Source organism: Tubulanus polymorphus, chromosome 2 (assembly GCF_964204645.1).
Source record: "Tubulanus polymorphus chromosome 2, tnTubPoly1.2, whole genome shotgun sequence".
Lineage (NCBI taxonomy): Eukaryota > Metazoa > Nemertea > Palaeonemertea > Tubulaniformes > Tubulanidae > Tubulanus > Tubulanus polymorphus.
In genome coordinates, this window is record NC_134026.1 from 9932636 (window position 1) to 9949170 (window position 16535).

Here is a 16535-nt window from a genome sequence, read left to right on the forward strand (position 1 = left end):
CTGCAATAACTAAAACACCAATTAAGATAAATCCTAAATTTTTCACGTTATGTGTATAGTGGCATGGATATGAACCCTCTTTAATTTGAAAGTAGCCGAATAGCAGCCATTTTTGATTCCAAAAATGTGAATTTTGACCTAAAACTGTGAATGTATTTTATGTAGAGCATTGATCTTTCCCATGAGAATTCTAAATACCATCTGACCCATGGGGTGAGCATACGGCATGGTGCTCTTCACCTCTTAAAGAGGATGCAATGAAATCTTATGGGAAAAATATATTTTACTAATATATTTTTCTCTTGGAATAAGTGATTAGAATTTTTCAAGGTTTTGTGTCTATCATTGCTTTTTTTTATATGGATTAAGAAGTCCTTAAAATCTAGTATCAACAGTGGCCCAGGACCAAAATAAAACAAATCAAGATTTTTAGTGATCGAAGCGATATAATCAAAATGCTTCACGAATGCACTCGTGGTTTAGTTCAGTTTCAAAGCTGGATCACATCAAAAACATGGTATAAGTACATATAGACATAAGTGCCATATGCCAATGGATACGATTAGTTAATGCAACTCCCAACAGAACTATGAAAGCACCAAACAAGGTAAATCAGTACTTTTTACGTGGTAGTGTGGATCCACATATCCCGGATTGTGCTTCTTCAAAATAGTCATGTGTTAAAAACTGATAGAAATTATTTGGTGAAATATTTGTGCGCTTCCGAGTGCGACATTTAAACTAGCAAGGCAGAAACCCGTTGTCGCTGCTTTGCAGCTATATTTCAATTTTTATAGGTACCTATGAATATTTTGTGATCACAATCGATAGCAGTAGTTGTAGATTGTGATACTTTCTATAATTGTGTTGATTTTTAAGGTCATTGGCTTCTGCATACACTCATTGGATTGCATTCAATGGTGAAATTAATAGCATTTATATTGGCATCTTGTAGTGAGCATTTAAGTTCACCACTTTCTATGAATACAGAAATCCTCAGATTTTCAAACAGTTCAAACCTCTTCCAAAGAAGGCATGGTGTCCCCAGTTTGTTATAACTGTTAATGCCATGCAGTTGACTCTTTTATTGACTTGTTGCAGGAATCACAGATATTGAAATTGGTTTAATAGCTTGTGGAGCAGTTGTTTTTCTGGTCATGCTGACATCGTTTGGAATATGGTAATTATTGAAACTGATGAAAAATGAAATCACATCATTTGGGAATGTCCATTAAAATTTGAGGAAGTTTAGATGATCCTAATAGCTTGTGTACGCATAGTGTACGCATATTTCTTTTGATGATTACCTTCTACCTTATGTACATAAATATTGTATCCATGGGGGTTTCATACACAAATGATTTGTTCCAGGCATGCAAACGACCCTACAATTCCTAATTTTTGGTGCCTCCCTAAAATTTCAGCCTTTTTTGCCAATTTTCCTTAAATATCCTGATGTAGAGGGACATGGCATGATGTCAGAGACTACATCTGATGTCTGAAAAGTGAAGTACAGCTGTTCTGTCTGTATATATCATCCATATCAAAAGTGAAGTACACTACCGAATGTAGTGGTGCTGGCCTTTTGGTAATATTGAGTTGCAATGATAAGCCATGCATGGCTGAACACTACCATGTTTTTGAATGCCTAAGAAAATAGACTTGAACCAAAACAAGAAATATTTAAGGATAGCTCCATTGTGTACATTTATTGTTAAATGAATAGCTGCCACTTGAGACATTGGTTTAAAATCACTGAATCACCAGATCTCACTTTCTTTTCTGTGTGGAATTGTAAAACCAAGGTATTCAAAACACCACCAGCATGAACCGAGGACTTAAGTGTTCGGAAAGTAACAGATTTTGAGAAATGCTGAATCTGATGTGTCCAAATTCTGTGAGAGAAATGAGACATTGAGCTCAACTGCGCATTGGTTAAAATGGTTACCATATTGAAGAACTTCCAAAGCTGCTTAATTAGTAATGAGGACCAACATTTTTAGGCCAGCCGTAGGCTGAGCCTATTACTATACAAATGGAGCAAATTTAAATGACATGATTTCCAGAGCAAAGGCTCTTTGTCTGTGCAACTGAGCATATATTCATACAAATTATTCGTTAAAGCATTATCCATTCTCCAAACTCTACGTAGCTGAATTTTGAAAGAGGGCCTCGTTAAGATTCATATGAGCTCTTTCGCGAATATCTGATCGCAAAAATATTGGTTTTGAAAAGCCAATCAGAAAGCAAAGACTCCTCTATGATTGGCTTAGCTGCAGAAATCAGCAGCGGTTCGCGTGAACCCGCGGTATCGTCTACCGTTTTACTTCATGGTTTTAATTTTAGATCTAAAATTGTATTTCAAGATCGATTTCTGTGAAATCTTTAGTTGATTTGGTTTTTATTAGCACTACAGAAAATATCATTGACCATTGTGTAAAGCCCGGAAAAAATAGCTTTTTCTTAAACCGGATAGATGACCTTGATATGCCAATTAGCCATGTGCTCAAACTACAAATTCAATCAAATTCTATTCTGCCAAAAATATCAAATCCAATTCAATTTTGTTTTATTGAGCAAATTTCAGAAAATCCAATACTATGCCGCATTAAAATCAATAAGACCAAGGAAAAAGATTTATCTGAGGTATTTGTTCCTGCCAGATCCAGTCGCTGTCTGTGCTACTTTTGTATTCTACAATTGTATTGTGTAAATTATTAGGTATTGACTCTCAGCTGGGAGTGTATTTTGACAAATTTAACCCACAGAATGCATCATCATTTGCCATTTTATGAAAAGCTGATAGGCTGGCCATAGTGCCCGTTGGGGCTCTTGTTCTTAAGGAGAAAGTTGTCTCAGTTGATTTATTATTGTCATGTCTCCAGAGCAGCTGGTCATTTATCAATAGATGTACACAATGGAACTCATTTTTAACCCACTTGGGAATTTAGACCCAACGGGCTATTGCGTTCACTTTTCGTCCGTTCGTCCATAGACGGAATCCAGTTATTTTGGGAAGTTTTGAAGACGCTTCAATGTAATGTCTTGATATATGGGTTACACATGTATCTACCCTAGTATATGTATCTTCAGCCCAAAAACTGGCCCTATCAGATTCAAGATGGCCGACTGAAAGCAATTTTGTTCGCCAAAATCAGCACTTTTTACACATGTTTGAACTTTTTGAGGGAAATTTTGAAGACACTTAAATCAATTAGCATGATCTTTCGTATATATCTGAATCAAGATGGCCGTCCTATGACCTTTTTAGTGCCCAAAAATGTCAATTTTGGCCAGAATTCCATGTCCTGTAGCTTACTACTGGTTTGCCATCTCTCATCGCACTTTGTGAGGGGTATTTTTTGGAAAAGGATGTTTTATACCTGAGACAGGTATTTTTGATCAGCCAATTATGACACAATTGGGGGCCAATTTGGTATCATCAGTACTCATTCGTTGGTGGGAAAAAGTTTTTCCACATTATATTGATACCTAAGCATATTTTGTTACCACAATCAATTGCGTAGTTGTAGCTCATAACATCATCTATGATTGTGGTTAGTTTTAAGGACATTTGTTATTCTATATGGTCACCAGGGGGTGTTGAATAGTAGAATAACTTAGTATTTCCTTATTAGATAGGTACCTAGTCATATTTTATTACCATGATCAATTACAAAATCGTAGCTGCTGACATGTTCTATGATGGTGGTGAGTTTCAAGGTCATTGGTTTATGTATATGGTCACCAGGGAGCGTCGAATATTGAAATTGTTGAGCATTGGAAACCACAAGTGGGCATGGTGTCCCTGGACCCCTAGTTATTTCTTTTTTTGATTTGTTTCTAGTCATTGCCATTCAAAAACACGCTAGTGCTCAGCCATGCATGACTTATGATTGCATTTCAACATAACATTCTCTTGCAAATATCTAGGTCTACCAACCTGGCTCCGCAAAAAATCAATTAGAATTATCGATGATGAATTATCAATCATTAAGCCTAGGTAACGCATTTTCTGAGACACCCTGTCCATTGTTCAAACCCCCGAACCCCTGATATATGGGTCTGATGTGATCTACGTTGATTTGCATAGTTAGTATGGTAACATCTCAAAATATTCGAATTTGACCTTCAAATTGTATTATTATGTCCTAAATATATGAGCCCGATTATTCTTAAAAATTCAAAATTTTAAAAAGAGAATAAATTCTAATTTTTTCTCTAAAATGTGCAAGTTGGCTGTTAGCATGCCTGTTGTTCTCTTTTAATGGTGTAATCAATGTTGTTCTTGATGTACTCCTTCATACAAACACGGGATATGTGATAAAATGCCAAGAGAAACCATAAGGCCACACCAAAAGACAACCCTGTTTCTCGGGCCCGACCGACCCGATATTTCGTCATTTCAAATAATCATTTTCGAAATAAAATAAAATAGCCTACCGACCCTATTTCAAAATTGTGGATGAAATAACTATTTTCAAAAATATATATGTGGCCGACCGACTACAAAGCTCTCCATTCTCGTAAATATTTTTTCTTTTTCGTGAAATCGTGATGTCGGCACCGAGACGACATGATAAAAATATCTTATTACATCGGATTTAACAATTTTATTCTGGATATGGTACTTGTGTGCTCAGACAACGTTGCTTATCAGATATTGATGGCGACCTTGGATTGTAAAATTCCAGGAATTCCGTATACAATATATTATACGCCTATTCAAGATTTTGATGTTTTTCTTTTTATAAACAGTTTCCAAGTGTGAAATATAATACAAAAACATCAACTTCCCTTTATTATTGTGGTCGTCTAGCTGCTAATCATATTTTTAACTGGAAATTTGGTCCTGTAAAAAATTATTTACGGCGACCTACCCACTGTCAGAAGAATACCCGAAATTTCTTTTTCTATAAATAGAAAAAAAAAATCCCTACCGACCTACCCATTTTGGTGATTGCCCCGCCCGAGAAACAGGATTTTTTTTTGGTGTGGCCTAATGCATTACTTTTTTATCCATTTTCATTCAGCAATATCTTTTGAAATATTTGCAATAAGTCAATCGGAAGTTTGTATACATTCACTTTTGACTTGGTTATAGCTTGCATACGTTCTACGTGAATGCTGCTTTTCGTAAGAGTCTTCTTGCACTTAATATCAGCTAATGTTTTTTTGACAATTTTTAGGGGGAAGAAATGTGTCGAGAAGCGTCTCATTGACGATAAGTTTATCTCCATGCCAGTAAGTATTTCCGACATTTTACACAGGAAAATTGAGAATAAATCAAAGATGACAAGATCAATCAAACATTATTGATACTTCATAAGGATTTGATACTTCATTAGTGATAAACAATTTTTAGATTAAGCGCAGCTGAATCTATTAGTATAAAACGGAGTGCTGAATTCGTGTTGACCGCTATCTCCTCCGAGTGTGAAATGATTCACAGGCTAAGGTCTGCATTTAGTTGGCTGTTTTAACGGCCGCTAAGTGGCAACTGCTTTTGAAGGCTATTGATGAAGCCTAAATTGGGTAAATTGGCAATTTTATGCCGTTTTTGGGGATTTTAGCGATGTAGTGTGACGTCATCTTGATCTACTAATGTAAACAACACGAGCAGAATTGTACAACACTTGCTGTCGAATTTACAAGTAGGCTTTTTATATATTACTGATTCAACATATAAAATTCTCCAATGAGAAAACTACAAAAGAAGAATTAAAATTGACGATGATTTTTCGTTTGCTGTGATGAAAATTGCATGTCGATGCGCGGCGTCGTTTGCAGTATTTCCTGCGGAGCTGTGATGATAGCGCCCTTGTTTTAGTAACATGTGAAGCTCACCAAAATCAACAAAGCCGTTAATCTAGATAAAGGATATTCTGTTAATAAAAAACGATTTGTTAGAAAATATTTGAACTAAAATTAATTATGCATACGTTGGGATTATCTTGGCGAAAAAAACGTTTGTATCGATATGCAGATGAATTTTAAACAATTCTAATTCGCATGAAAAAACACCATACATGTCGACCAATATTGTGTAGTATATAGTTGAATTCGACAACTCCATCCCACCACGGCTGGCTCGCTACGTTCCTGCCTATGTGTGGGAACCACCCTTTTGGCCTCGGTGTTTGTTTGCACTGCTGCTTGATGCTATGGTTATATTGGGACGGTTACATAATGGGGAAGCCGCGATCTCGTACGGCGTGGTGAAGCTGCCTCCCCAATGATACGACGAGGGTAGGTTGACCGGCGCTTCTGTCCGGCGAATAGATACTGCTCACACCTACATAGTGTTCATGTCGAGCTGGTGCACTGTCACGTAAACATTAATAGACAATTCATCAAAAAGCCGAACTTGATAAACCCGACCACACAGAAAGAATCTGTTTAGTTGTAGAATGTTATAAACTTTATCAGTTCATTTCTAAACCGCCAGGTCTGATATAGTAAAATATCATTGATCATGGTTTAAAAAAAATAATCTAAAAGTTAGATATTTGGCCTGCTGTGTCAACTATTAAGCTCAGCAATGAGTGGAGAGACAAGGTATCAATTTTTAATACTTTCTCATCTCCCGATACAGCTAGATTTAATATCAGCTTCAGCAACAAAAATATGAATATCACATCTGAGATGCTTTTGATTTAATGAAACCTTATAATTTATTACGAGGCTTATAATTTATGATGATTATATGTATTTCATTTCAAAATCTTTTAGGCCTACTATAAATGGGTTACGTATTTATCTTCTCTTCCTTGTATAAATAACTGTTTGTCATTTAAAATCTAATTATCTTATACTTTCATAACATGCATTTCCTTTTATGTGAAGTATAAGCTGATAGAGCACCTTACTAAACCGATGTATGGTCTAGTATGGTGGATATGATTAACTCCTTCAATTCACTAACTTCTGCGCTGAATAACAGTGCCCATGAGCACCTTGTTTAAATAATAAACTTCCATTGTAAAAAAACTGATAGTGATCCACATTACTCTCTAGCTGCCCTGGAATTGGCTAAATTCCTAGAAACTTTATTTGTCCTTTGACCTAAAAAAGCCTACTGTAATGACTTTTTAATCAAGCAGTGGCCCATTTTACAGCTAAACTTAAAGTTTGGTTTGTCTGAAAACGCAATACAGATGAAATGTACTGTAATATAGAAATAATCTCACACTCAAAAGACGACTCAAAAAAGCTCTCTTGTAGCAATTATCACTTAAAATGACTATAATGATATCGAAAAGGAAACCTTAATGGTTGTGCCAGCTTTCCTTTCTTGAGTTATTCAATCAGCTATGTGCTTATGAACAGATATGACAAAGATAAATTCCCCCCAAAATTATGGTGCTAGCCAGGACTTGAATGGCTACTCTAAACTATGGTGATTTTGCATTATTATGCTGTTGTGATATTGGTCAAGCAAAACAATAATTTGTTATTTTCAAAATGTTTTGGCTGCTCATCATGAGGAGGAATTGCTAACTATCAACTCCAGTTCCTCATGATTCTATATGTATACTATTAGCTAGATCCTGGTTTGTACATGTTTTTTCTTGTCATCTCATGCAAATGTATCTTGCATTCAGGAACCTGACGGTGATGATGTTTCCATTGAAGATGGTGAAGCGACAAATCACGGGACGCACTCGATATCGAGTACAAATATGTACAAAAAGATTGCTTTGGTTCTTGATAACGAGGGTATGATGACTCGCAACGAATATTCAAACAATGATACGGGAGTATCAACGTTATCTGAATCGAGTCGTCAAGGTGATCAGACAAGCAGCAGTGTCATCCCCGTCGAGGATATTCGGGAAGACAACGAAATTGGACGAATTGAAGAACCGATTCCGCAATGGAATTTAAACGGTTATGCCTGCCGTACAAATAGAGATTTGACGGATGCGCATTCCCCAATTGATGCTGCTGATGAGGGATGCAGCAATAGCGCGGCTACTAGTTTCACTAGCAGTGTTGATAGCAGTAATAGTAGTACATCCGGTAGTGCAACAGAAGAACAACCTGCCATTAATTTTTCGAATCACAATCGGACGGAGGATAGCTCCGGACTTGGTAGCGGTAGCGATGCGAGTGCGGCATCATCTATCGGTAAAGAAATCATGAATGACGTGGCAATACACCCGGAGAATCTATGGATGCAAAATCTGAATACGAATAACAATGACGCGACTAGTAATTCGACTTCTGTAGAATCGGTGCCGGTAGTAACTTTAGATATTGGCACAGATAGCAGTGGAAACGCCATACAACTTTGTTTACCAGTGCATCTAAATCAGGAAAACGAGTCTAAACTTTAGTGCTGTTCAACTGCTCGAAACCATGGCACATTAACATTAAGTGTCATCATATTTTCTAATTGTTCTTGAAGTTGAAACATGGTAGATATAATGTTATTGAATTGTTTAACCCTTTAACCAGCAATTGCTCACTAGCGATCAATTTGAATGGCCAAGGATTACTAAGTTGAATAGTCTGGTTTATTGATTGGTAGGTAGTCAAGTACATATGGCGACAACAGACGGCCTACGATGTCTTAGTCGAGCAAAACGGGAAAATGATTCGTCACAAATTTGTAATGTATTAGTGGATAAAAAAAACCATGTGTTTGCGAGTCGTATTACTGGTGTTGAGAATGTCGTCAGTAGCAATGACCCAGTACACAGGATGATCGCAGATGACTTGGACTGTAATGAGTGATTCTGATGATAATATGTCTCGGTGGAATGAGGATAGTTATGATGATCATGGCTGGCCTGATTATTGGGGCGACCAAGGGGGGAAGGTCACCCCCCCAAGTTAATAAAATTTGAGAAATTAGTATCAGCATGAAAGCTTGTGAAAATAGTACTTTTATGTGGTTATCTCTAATTTCTATGGACTTATTAAGTAGTTTTTTCCTTACATGGTCCAAAATGAGCTGAAAGAGTCCGTCTGAGCTAAACAATGTACTTCATTTTCTGATGTTATGTATGCATTTTAGCTATTTCTGCATGAATGATCAGAATGTCTATAATGCAGCTGGCTCCACTCGGTAGCACACCAAATTTGGTATCGTTTCAAAGCTAGTGAAAAGTTCTTTCAGAAAATGAATACTACTTTTATGGGGTTATCTGTTATATTTTTGCCTTACATGGTCCAAATCAGTTGCAGGCTGAAAAATACTTGCTGGTTAAAGAGTTAATGTGTATATGCGTTGCTTTAGTCCGCTATGTTAAGGTGCCAAATTAATTGTCATTGATGTCTCATCTAAATGTGCTTTATTTTTTAATGTTATGTATGCAATGTAGTTATTTCAGCATTTCTGGATAAGAATGTCTCTAATGGGTCTGGCTCCACGCGGTAGGAGCACACCAAATTTTCTACATGGCCTGTTTAAGAATGTACTGTCAAACAGTTTAATCTAGATAATGATCTGATTTAGATGTCCATCTTTACATAAATGCCCCAGTATGCCAGATATGATATTTTATCCACAGTATCTCCTAAACTAGATCAATTCAATTGGTCCCAAATTATCTGGATCAAGCGTGCAGCATGTGCGGTAGTCGCAGTTTTCAAATGCCCTTGAAAAATTTATGTAATAAAGTAATTTATGTAAAAAGTAAATAAAAGAACAAAACACAATTTGTGCGCCATAAAAAATAATTGCCTTTCTGTATTTCTCAGCATCTCAGCAAGTAGTGTTAAAGCGTGATGCTGATACTGTTTGTATTTTATAATGCTATCGAGCAACATTTAACAGTTTCTTTCATTGAATAGAATAGAATTGAATAGAATTAAATTTTTACATATTGATTCAGATATTCAAAGATCAAATCAAACCAGTGATTGAATGTATAATGAATTAAATGATTAACCAACGATTTAAAAATCTTGTTCTCTTCTCTGAAGCTTAGTGCACCCAGTAAGAATAGACATGAAGCATTTTTGTTTTGTTGCGAACTTTCAGTTCACCTGTGACACACAATGAAACAAGAAACACTGCGAAACAAACCTACAGCGCCACTTATGATGAGATAAGTAATAACAATATCACAGTTATCAAAATGGCGGAGATTTTGATTGGTCATGTGATTCGCTCTGATCAATTATTGTGTATCGACGTTTCTTTTTACTACTCACACCATCACGAACTGCAGTTGAAATGGTTTTGTATTTGGTGAAACCAATGGAACTGTGTTTCAGTACACCATAGATGCCAAGTTGCGAAACAAGCCAGAAAAGCATTTCTGTTTCATGTCTTACTGTGTAGTCTTATTGTATGCGCTAGGCTCATAACAATGATAAACTGAAGCTTTTTGTTGAATCGTTATCTTTTTTTTATTGCTTAGCCATTAAGATAATTAATGCCGTCCATGTCAACTAACTAATTGTGATGTTCCTAATCAGTTTCATTTAGATAAAGTAAACCATGACGACTGGCTACAAGTTGTCTGACTAATCTCAAGGTGTTCCATTTCCATTCCGAATATATACATGTACATTTATTTCTCAAAAAGTCAAATTCGAGATATTTTCTACTGTACATGCAGGAAATGTACTAGTAATTTTTTCTTTGATTCTACAGATAAGCAGTGGCTTGTGTACAAAGTTTTCACATGCAGTAATTTCATGGCAGCAATTGTAGGGTTTCATTTCCACCAGAAAGATGTACATGCACTAACATATAGTGGAGCTATTTCATTATCCCCAGATTCATGGGGGTTTCTTAGACTTGAACCAGGTGTGAATCTAGTGGTTCAGACCGCTGCCTTCCCATTGAGTTGCCTTTTTTAATCAAGACAGTGATCCTAATACTGAATGGCATCTTGTATAAGTGGTATATTTCTTAGAAAATTTAAAACCAAGGGGACCTGCTTTAATCTGGATTTTAGTGAATGGGTCCCAAATGATCTGAATTATGTGAGGTCTACTGTATTTTATATTACTTGGAGTAAGTTGTATGTTTACCACAGATATTTGAATTAACTCGTAGATCTCTGTTAAACCCAGACTACCCTCACATTACTAGCCCCTGCATTATTTATTGAATTTTGAAGCAACCTCAGTGCTATCCATTCATTACTTAATTAAGTCTGGAATAGATTAACTTATATTTATTCTCAAATCAATACTGCAGCAAATCTAAAAGATTATATATATCTTATTATTTGTTACCCAATATTAAATTTTCTCATTTTGATTAAACCTTTTTGATGTGTTGTAATTCATTCTACAGCGGAACCTCATATGACGTTGCATATGATGATTTATCATGAGGACAATTTTAATAATAATTTCATCCTGAATATAACAAAGTACCGGTATCCGGTTATATTGGCCTTTTCGTGTCCCCTGAAGTTTATTGAAACGAGGTTCCATTGTATTAACCATTTCAGTGCGTCTACACCGCAGTGCGGTGTACGAATCAGTGATGGATTATGCTAGTACACCGCACTGCGGTGTATTGATTTAATTAGTAATTACTAATTATCTCTCTTGAATGATGGCAGCACCTGTCAAACATAGTGAAATATTAATAACTAACGATATACCGCGCCAGGGTGCAGACGCACTATAGGGCTATTCCCGTTATTCAACACACTAGGGTGGAATTTTTCAGAATTTTCAAATTATCTTCAGCACTATAGGGTATTAATTAGCCAGCACTGAAAGGGTTAATGAGCTTCCTTTGTTATTTGAATTCAATGAATATAACCTTGACTTTTTGTATCGATATAAGAAACAGACAATTATGTATGTACGATTCTTGTAAATAAATGAGAATGTATCATAGTCTTGCATTATTGTATGCATAATCTTATATTTCGATTTTGAGGAATACTTTTTGGTCTATGTTTTTGAGTATACAGATTAACACTAGGCACATCGAGAGATGATCAAATTGAAAATTGGTGTGATTAGGCAACTAGGCCCAGTAGTCTAGGGACACCAATCTAAATATCAGACAATCCACTGTTCTATGGTGAACATATTTAGCGAAGCCAAGGACTTCGAAACTCAACATTATGGACCATGTCATTAGCAACTTTGTAGTAAATTGATAGCAGTTATAGTATAGAAATATGCTTAGGGTACGACATTTTTCAAGCTTCTACCTCGTGTGCGCACATCTTACAGTCAAACCTCGTTATAACGCCACCATCAGGACCTGGCTTATTTTGGCGTTATAACAAGAATGGCGGTACAGTAGACTCCTCTCAACTCGAATCCTATAAGTCGAAAATCCGTTCAAATCTGCATATGTTGAAATTTTTTTTCTGTGTCCTATTTAAATTCACTCTACTCAAAATTACTCAACTAGAATATTCATTCAACTCAACTATTTTTTACCAAAATTATGTTCAAACTTCTCTCAACTCGAATATCTGAACGATCTTGTGGTAGCAAACACAATTATCGATTAAAAACATGCATGTGTTTATGCAGCTATCAATCAGCTGTCTGTGCCCACCCCCTCAGACGATAGACGTCAACCTTGTCGATGCTTTGACGATCAGTTTTTGCAAGGATGGCGAAAGCCTGTCGATAACATGCGTAAGGATGTGTCGTTTGGATGTTGAATGTTGAGCATTATGAACTAGGGCAGAATGGCGAATGTCTGTTGATATACATGTATTGCCATTGAAATAACGATCTGTCTGTGTGATTTTGAAATAGTGTCAATGATATTCTTAAGTTTAATCATGAACAGGATTTGAACAGTACATACACGTGATAACTATGGTACCATGGATTTCTGAAATATACACAGTTACACAAATGAGTTTGAAGTTTACAATTGTATCAAATTAGATATTTTACCACCTGCCCTTCATCCTATAAATACAAGAAACATTATGTATTTTTCATCATCTCATCACTGCGAACAAAATAAACCTCAGTCTAAGTGAGAAAGCTAAAGAGCACTTTTATGTTTGAAATAACTTCATTGAGATTGACAGAATACAATATGAGGTCAAATGATTATATCTTAAGTACCACAACAAAATTTAAACTTGTCCATGTCCATCTCTCATGAATTTTCACAATAATTTTTCAATTTGTTCAAATTGAATAATCTGAGGGTTGCGTTTCAAACTTTATAATAGTCTGAACGGTGGCGATGTCTCTCTTGGATATTGATGTTAGTGATAGGCTTGTGCCTGAAATCCTTGGCATATTGGTGATATCCTGGCGAACCTTGTTTCTTTATCTGGTTTAGTCTTGACAATCAGTTTTTTTAAGGATAGCGTTAGCCTGTCGATTGTCTGAGGGGGGTGGGTACAGACAGCAGATTGACAGCTGCATTACTGCTATAATTAGTAGGTTACCGTAACGATCCCTCTACAATTAAGACGATAACATGTACATTGCTCACTAAGACATTGTCATCCAGTACGTACATAAACACACTCCAGCAAGCCGCCATTTATGATCGTTCATTTTTCATCACACCAAGTAAATTTTTGGCGGTAAAAAGTGAGACTAAACACGCTTTGTTTTAACTAAATTTTCTGAAAATCAAGCATCTAACTGACAAACAAACCATGTAGGATCGATATTGAATCATTTATTTAGGTTTAATTTCTTAATCATTTTGGCCAATTTCGTAAAAATCCCAATTCGAATTCCGCTTAACTCATTGATTTTTTGCTTCTGGTCCCAATGAATTCGAGTCGAACAGAGTCTACTGTAAAAAGAAATGCTCGATATGATCCTCCAAATAATTACCAAAAGCAAATTATCAATGCATTACCACAGGAATGTATAATAAAGTGTGGCGATGGGCGGAAAGCGAGGGGCGTTATTACTGGAGCATTTAACCCTTTCAGTGCGTCTACACCGCAATGCGATGTACGAATCAGTGATGGATTTTCCTGCGGTGTATTGATTTAATTAGTAATTACTAATTATTTCTCCTGAAAGATGGCAGCAACTGTCAAACATAGTGAATTATTAGTAACTAACGGTATACCGCGCCATGGTGTAGACTCATTATAGTGCTATTCCCGTTATTCAACACACTAGGGTGGAATTTTTCAGAATTTTCAAATTATCTTCAGCACTATAGGGTATTAATTAGCCAGCACTGAAAGGGTAAACACTAAATTAGATACAGCTGAACAGTGTGACAGCGGTAGGTGAGAATGGCGGTAATATGAGGGCCGTTATAATGAGGTTTGACTATATATTGCCGATGACCTCCTACCTTACATACGCAACAATTGATCAGGTAGTATAAAACATAAACACCTCTTAGTAGGCTACTGGTCTGTTTATTAAAGTATAAATAAAGCTTTGATCATTTGAAATGTATTTTGGGTACATGTCCTGTCGTCAGGTTAAATGAATAATCTGATAAGGAAACCAAGATCCAAGCGATGTAAAGCCAAAGGGAGCGTTCACAAATTACGTACCACAAAATCTCCCGTTTTTCTGATCCCCCCTCCCCCCTTGTACCACCTTTGTACCAAATTCACTGACCCTCCTCTTAGGTACGTACCATCGCACCCATGACCACCCCCCCCCCCCCACCAATTATATTGATGCAAAGAACACAAATCAAAGAAAATATAAATACCTGATTTCATTAATGATGTAACAAAAGAATTAAGCAAGTATTGTTTATTGATTTTATATACCGGGTACTAAAAGCCGATAAAACACAAACGGCTATTTTCATTTGAGTTTGGTACATAAAGTACGTACCAAGATTGATTAATACCCCCCTCCCTCAAAGTACGTACCTTTTTTGCTGACCCGTGTCCCCCCCATGTACCACTTTGTACCAAAATTCAGTAACCCCCCTCCCCCCCAATGGAGGTCTTTAAAACTTCCCAATATAACTGGATTCCATCTATGTCCGTCCGTCCGCAATAGCCCGCTGAGACTTAAGTGCCAAGTAGGCTAAAGCCCGCTAGGAATAGAGTGGGAACAAGCTTTTCTTCAATGCCTGCCCACCCGGATGGACAAAGGTGATGCCACTCCGCCTCGGGGCCTTCGGCCGAAGGGTAAAAAGTTAAACCAAGACTTCAATTCAACAATGGTGAATGTGTGAAGCATCACTTCCAGACTGCAGATTGATATCTGCATCAACAACAATGCAACAATTACCAGCATATTTATTACGTGGAAACTACAGAATTAATTGCATTTCATAAAATGATTTATTTGCATACCTAGTTGAAATTATGCATATTACACCATTCGCTGGAAGGTACACAGCATGGGTATTCTTAATTAAGATATCCTGTTCAATAATGACTGTTACAATAATAAATGATGATTATGATAAACGTACCAGTAGATAATAATTATAATGAATAATCACAAATTTACACCAGTTTTGTGGATATACAAGCATTAATAGAACAGAAGTTATACATCTGAGCTGACTTTCAGTTTTTTACTTTCCGGAGTGTATTGCAATATGACAGTTGGACCCAATGAATCTGTATATCCAGATTGCGATGAATGTGGCTGTTTGGCTCCTTTTTTTCTTGTTGAACTGAATAAAAGAATAAAATTTTGTACAGAATAAATGGATAGGTTGATGTAAGATAGAGTAATAAGTTGCTGAATGGATTAGACGCTTAGCATTTCAATTTGGTAGAATCAGTTCTTTAGTTGTCAATGCAGAAGACTCTGCTCAAGATCTTTTTGGTGGAAATTTGTACAAATTGGAATATTACAATTGTATATATAGAGCAGAAAAATAATTCATTCAACAAAATTTCGAGTAAAAGAAACGGTTATTTATAAAGCATTGAATTTGGGAAAGAAACATATTTGAAACCAAAACTCTTGTTTGAATCCTTGTGGCAGAAGTTCAAATTAAATTTCTACCCAACGTAAAAGGTTTCTTAACCAGAATGCTATGAATGACCTAAAGATTTTTCTCCAGCATTTTCAATGTTTCTTTCAGCTTACTTAACATCTTATTTACCTGCCAGGAATATTTTGAGACATAGGCTGGCTGTTTTCCTTTTCATTTTCACATTGATCTTTAATATTGCCTTTCAAACACATCACATCTAGGACATTGTCATGACTCGAAGCGACGTACACAGCACCATCAACAAATGCTGGACCGAGATAATGAGGACTGGGCAGGTCTAACGATGCTTGACAACTTCTTCAATTGAAAAACAATTTTTATTATATAGAATGAGCATGAGCAAAATGAAGTCAGCATAACTGAGACCATCATTATGTTAACGATCTATCCACGATGAATTACCTTAAAATATGAATGAAACTCCAATTCCTAACTGGGTATTAAGTTTCAAACAAATTGGTCAAGAATCGAAAGCTCTATTGTGTTAATGTTGTTTTTCCACATGGAGTTATAGAAGGAAACAATATTGTATGGCGGTGGCAGACAAACATAAACAAAATCAATGCCCCGTCCTCGAATAGAAATACACGTTTCATTTAACGTTTATTGCTCTAGTGGTTTTGTTTTGACCAGAATAACAGTACACTCGCCTTGTACCCGATATACAATGCTG

General features: G+C 36.3%; 2 protein-coding genes across 2 annotated transcripts in view; one reads left to right on the forward strand and one right to left on the reverse strand.

Moving 5' to 3' along the window:
- Positions 1 to 11781, forward strand: part of LOC141898894 (uncharacterized) — a 35138-nt gene extending 23357 nt beyond the window's left edge. The window contains exons 13-15 of the mRNA XM_074785039.1: positions 1102 to 1180; positions 5190 to 5244; positions 7605 to 11781. Coding sequence (XP_074641140.1) covers positions 1102 to 1180; positions 5190 to 5244; positions 7605 to 8339 — 869 coding nt within the window. The 3' untranslated portion in view covers positions 8340 to 11781. The remainder of the gene's footprint in view (positions 1 to 1101; positions 1181 to 5189; positions 5245 to 7604) is intronic.
- A 2920-nt stretch (positions 11782 to 14701) lies between these two features.
- The window catches only part of LOC141900824 (citron rho-interacting kinase-like), a 55175-nt gene continuing 53341 nt past the window's right edge, over positions 14702 to 16535 (reverse strand). The window contains exons 41-42 of the mRNA XM_074787873.1: positions 15971 to 16159; positions 14702 to 15532 (exon numbers count right to left, since the gene is read on the reverse strand). Coding sequence (XP_074643974.1) covers positions 15403 to 15532; positions 15971 to 16159 — 319 coding nt within the window. The 3' untranslated portion in view covers positions 14702 to 15402. The remainder of the gene's footprint in view (positions 15533 to 15970; positions 16160 to 16535) is intronic.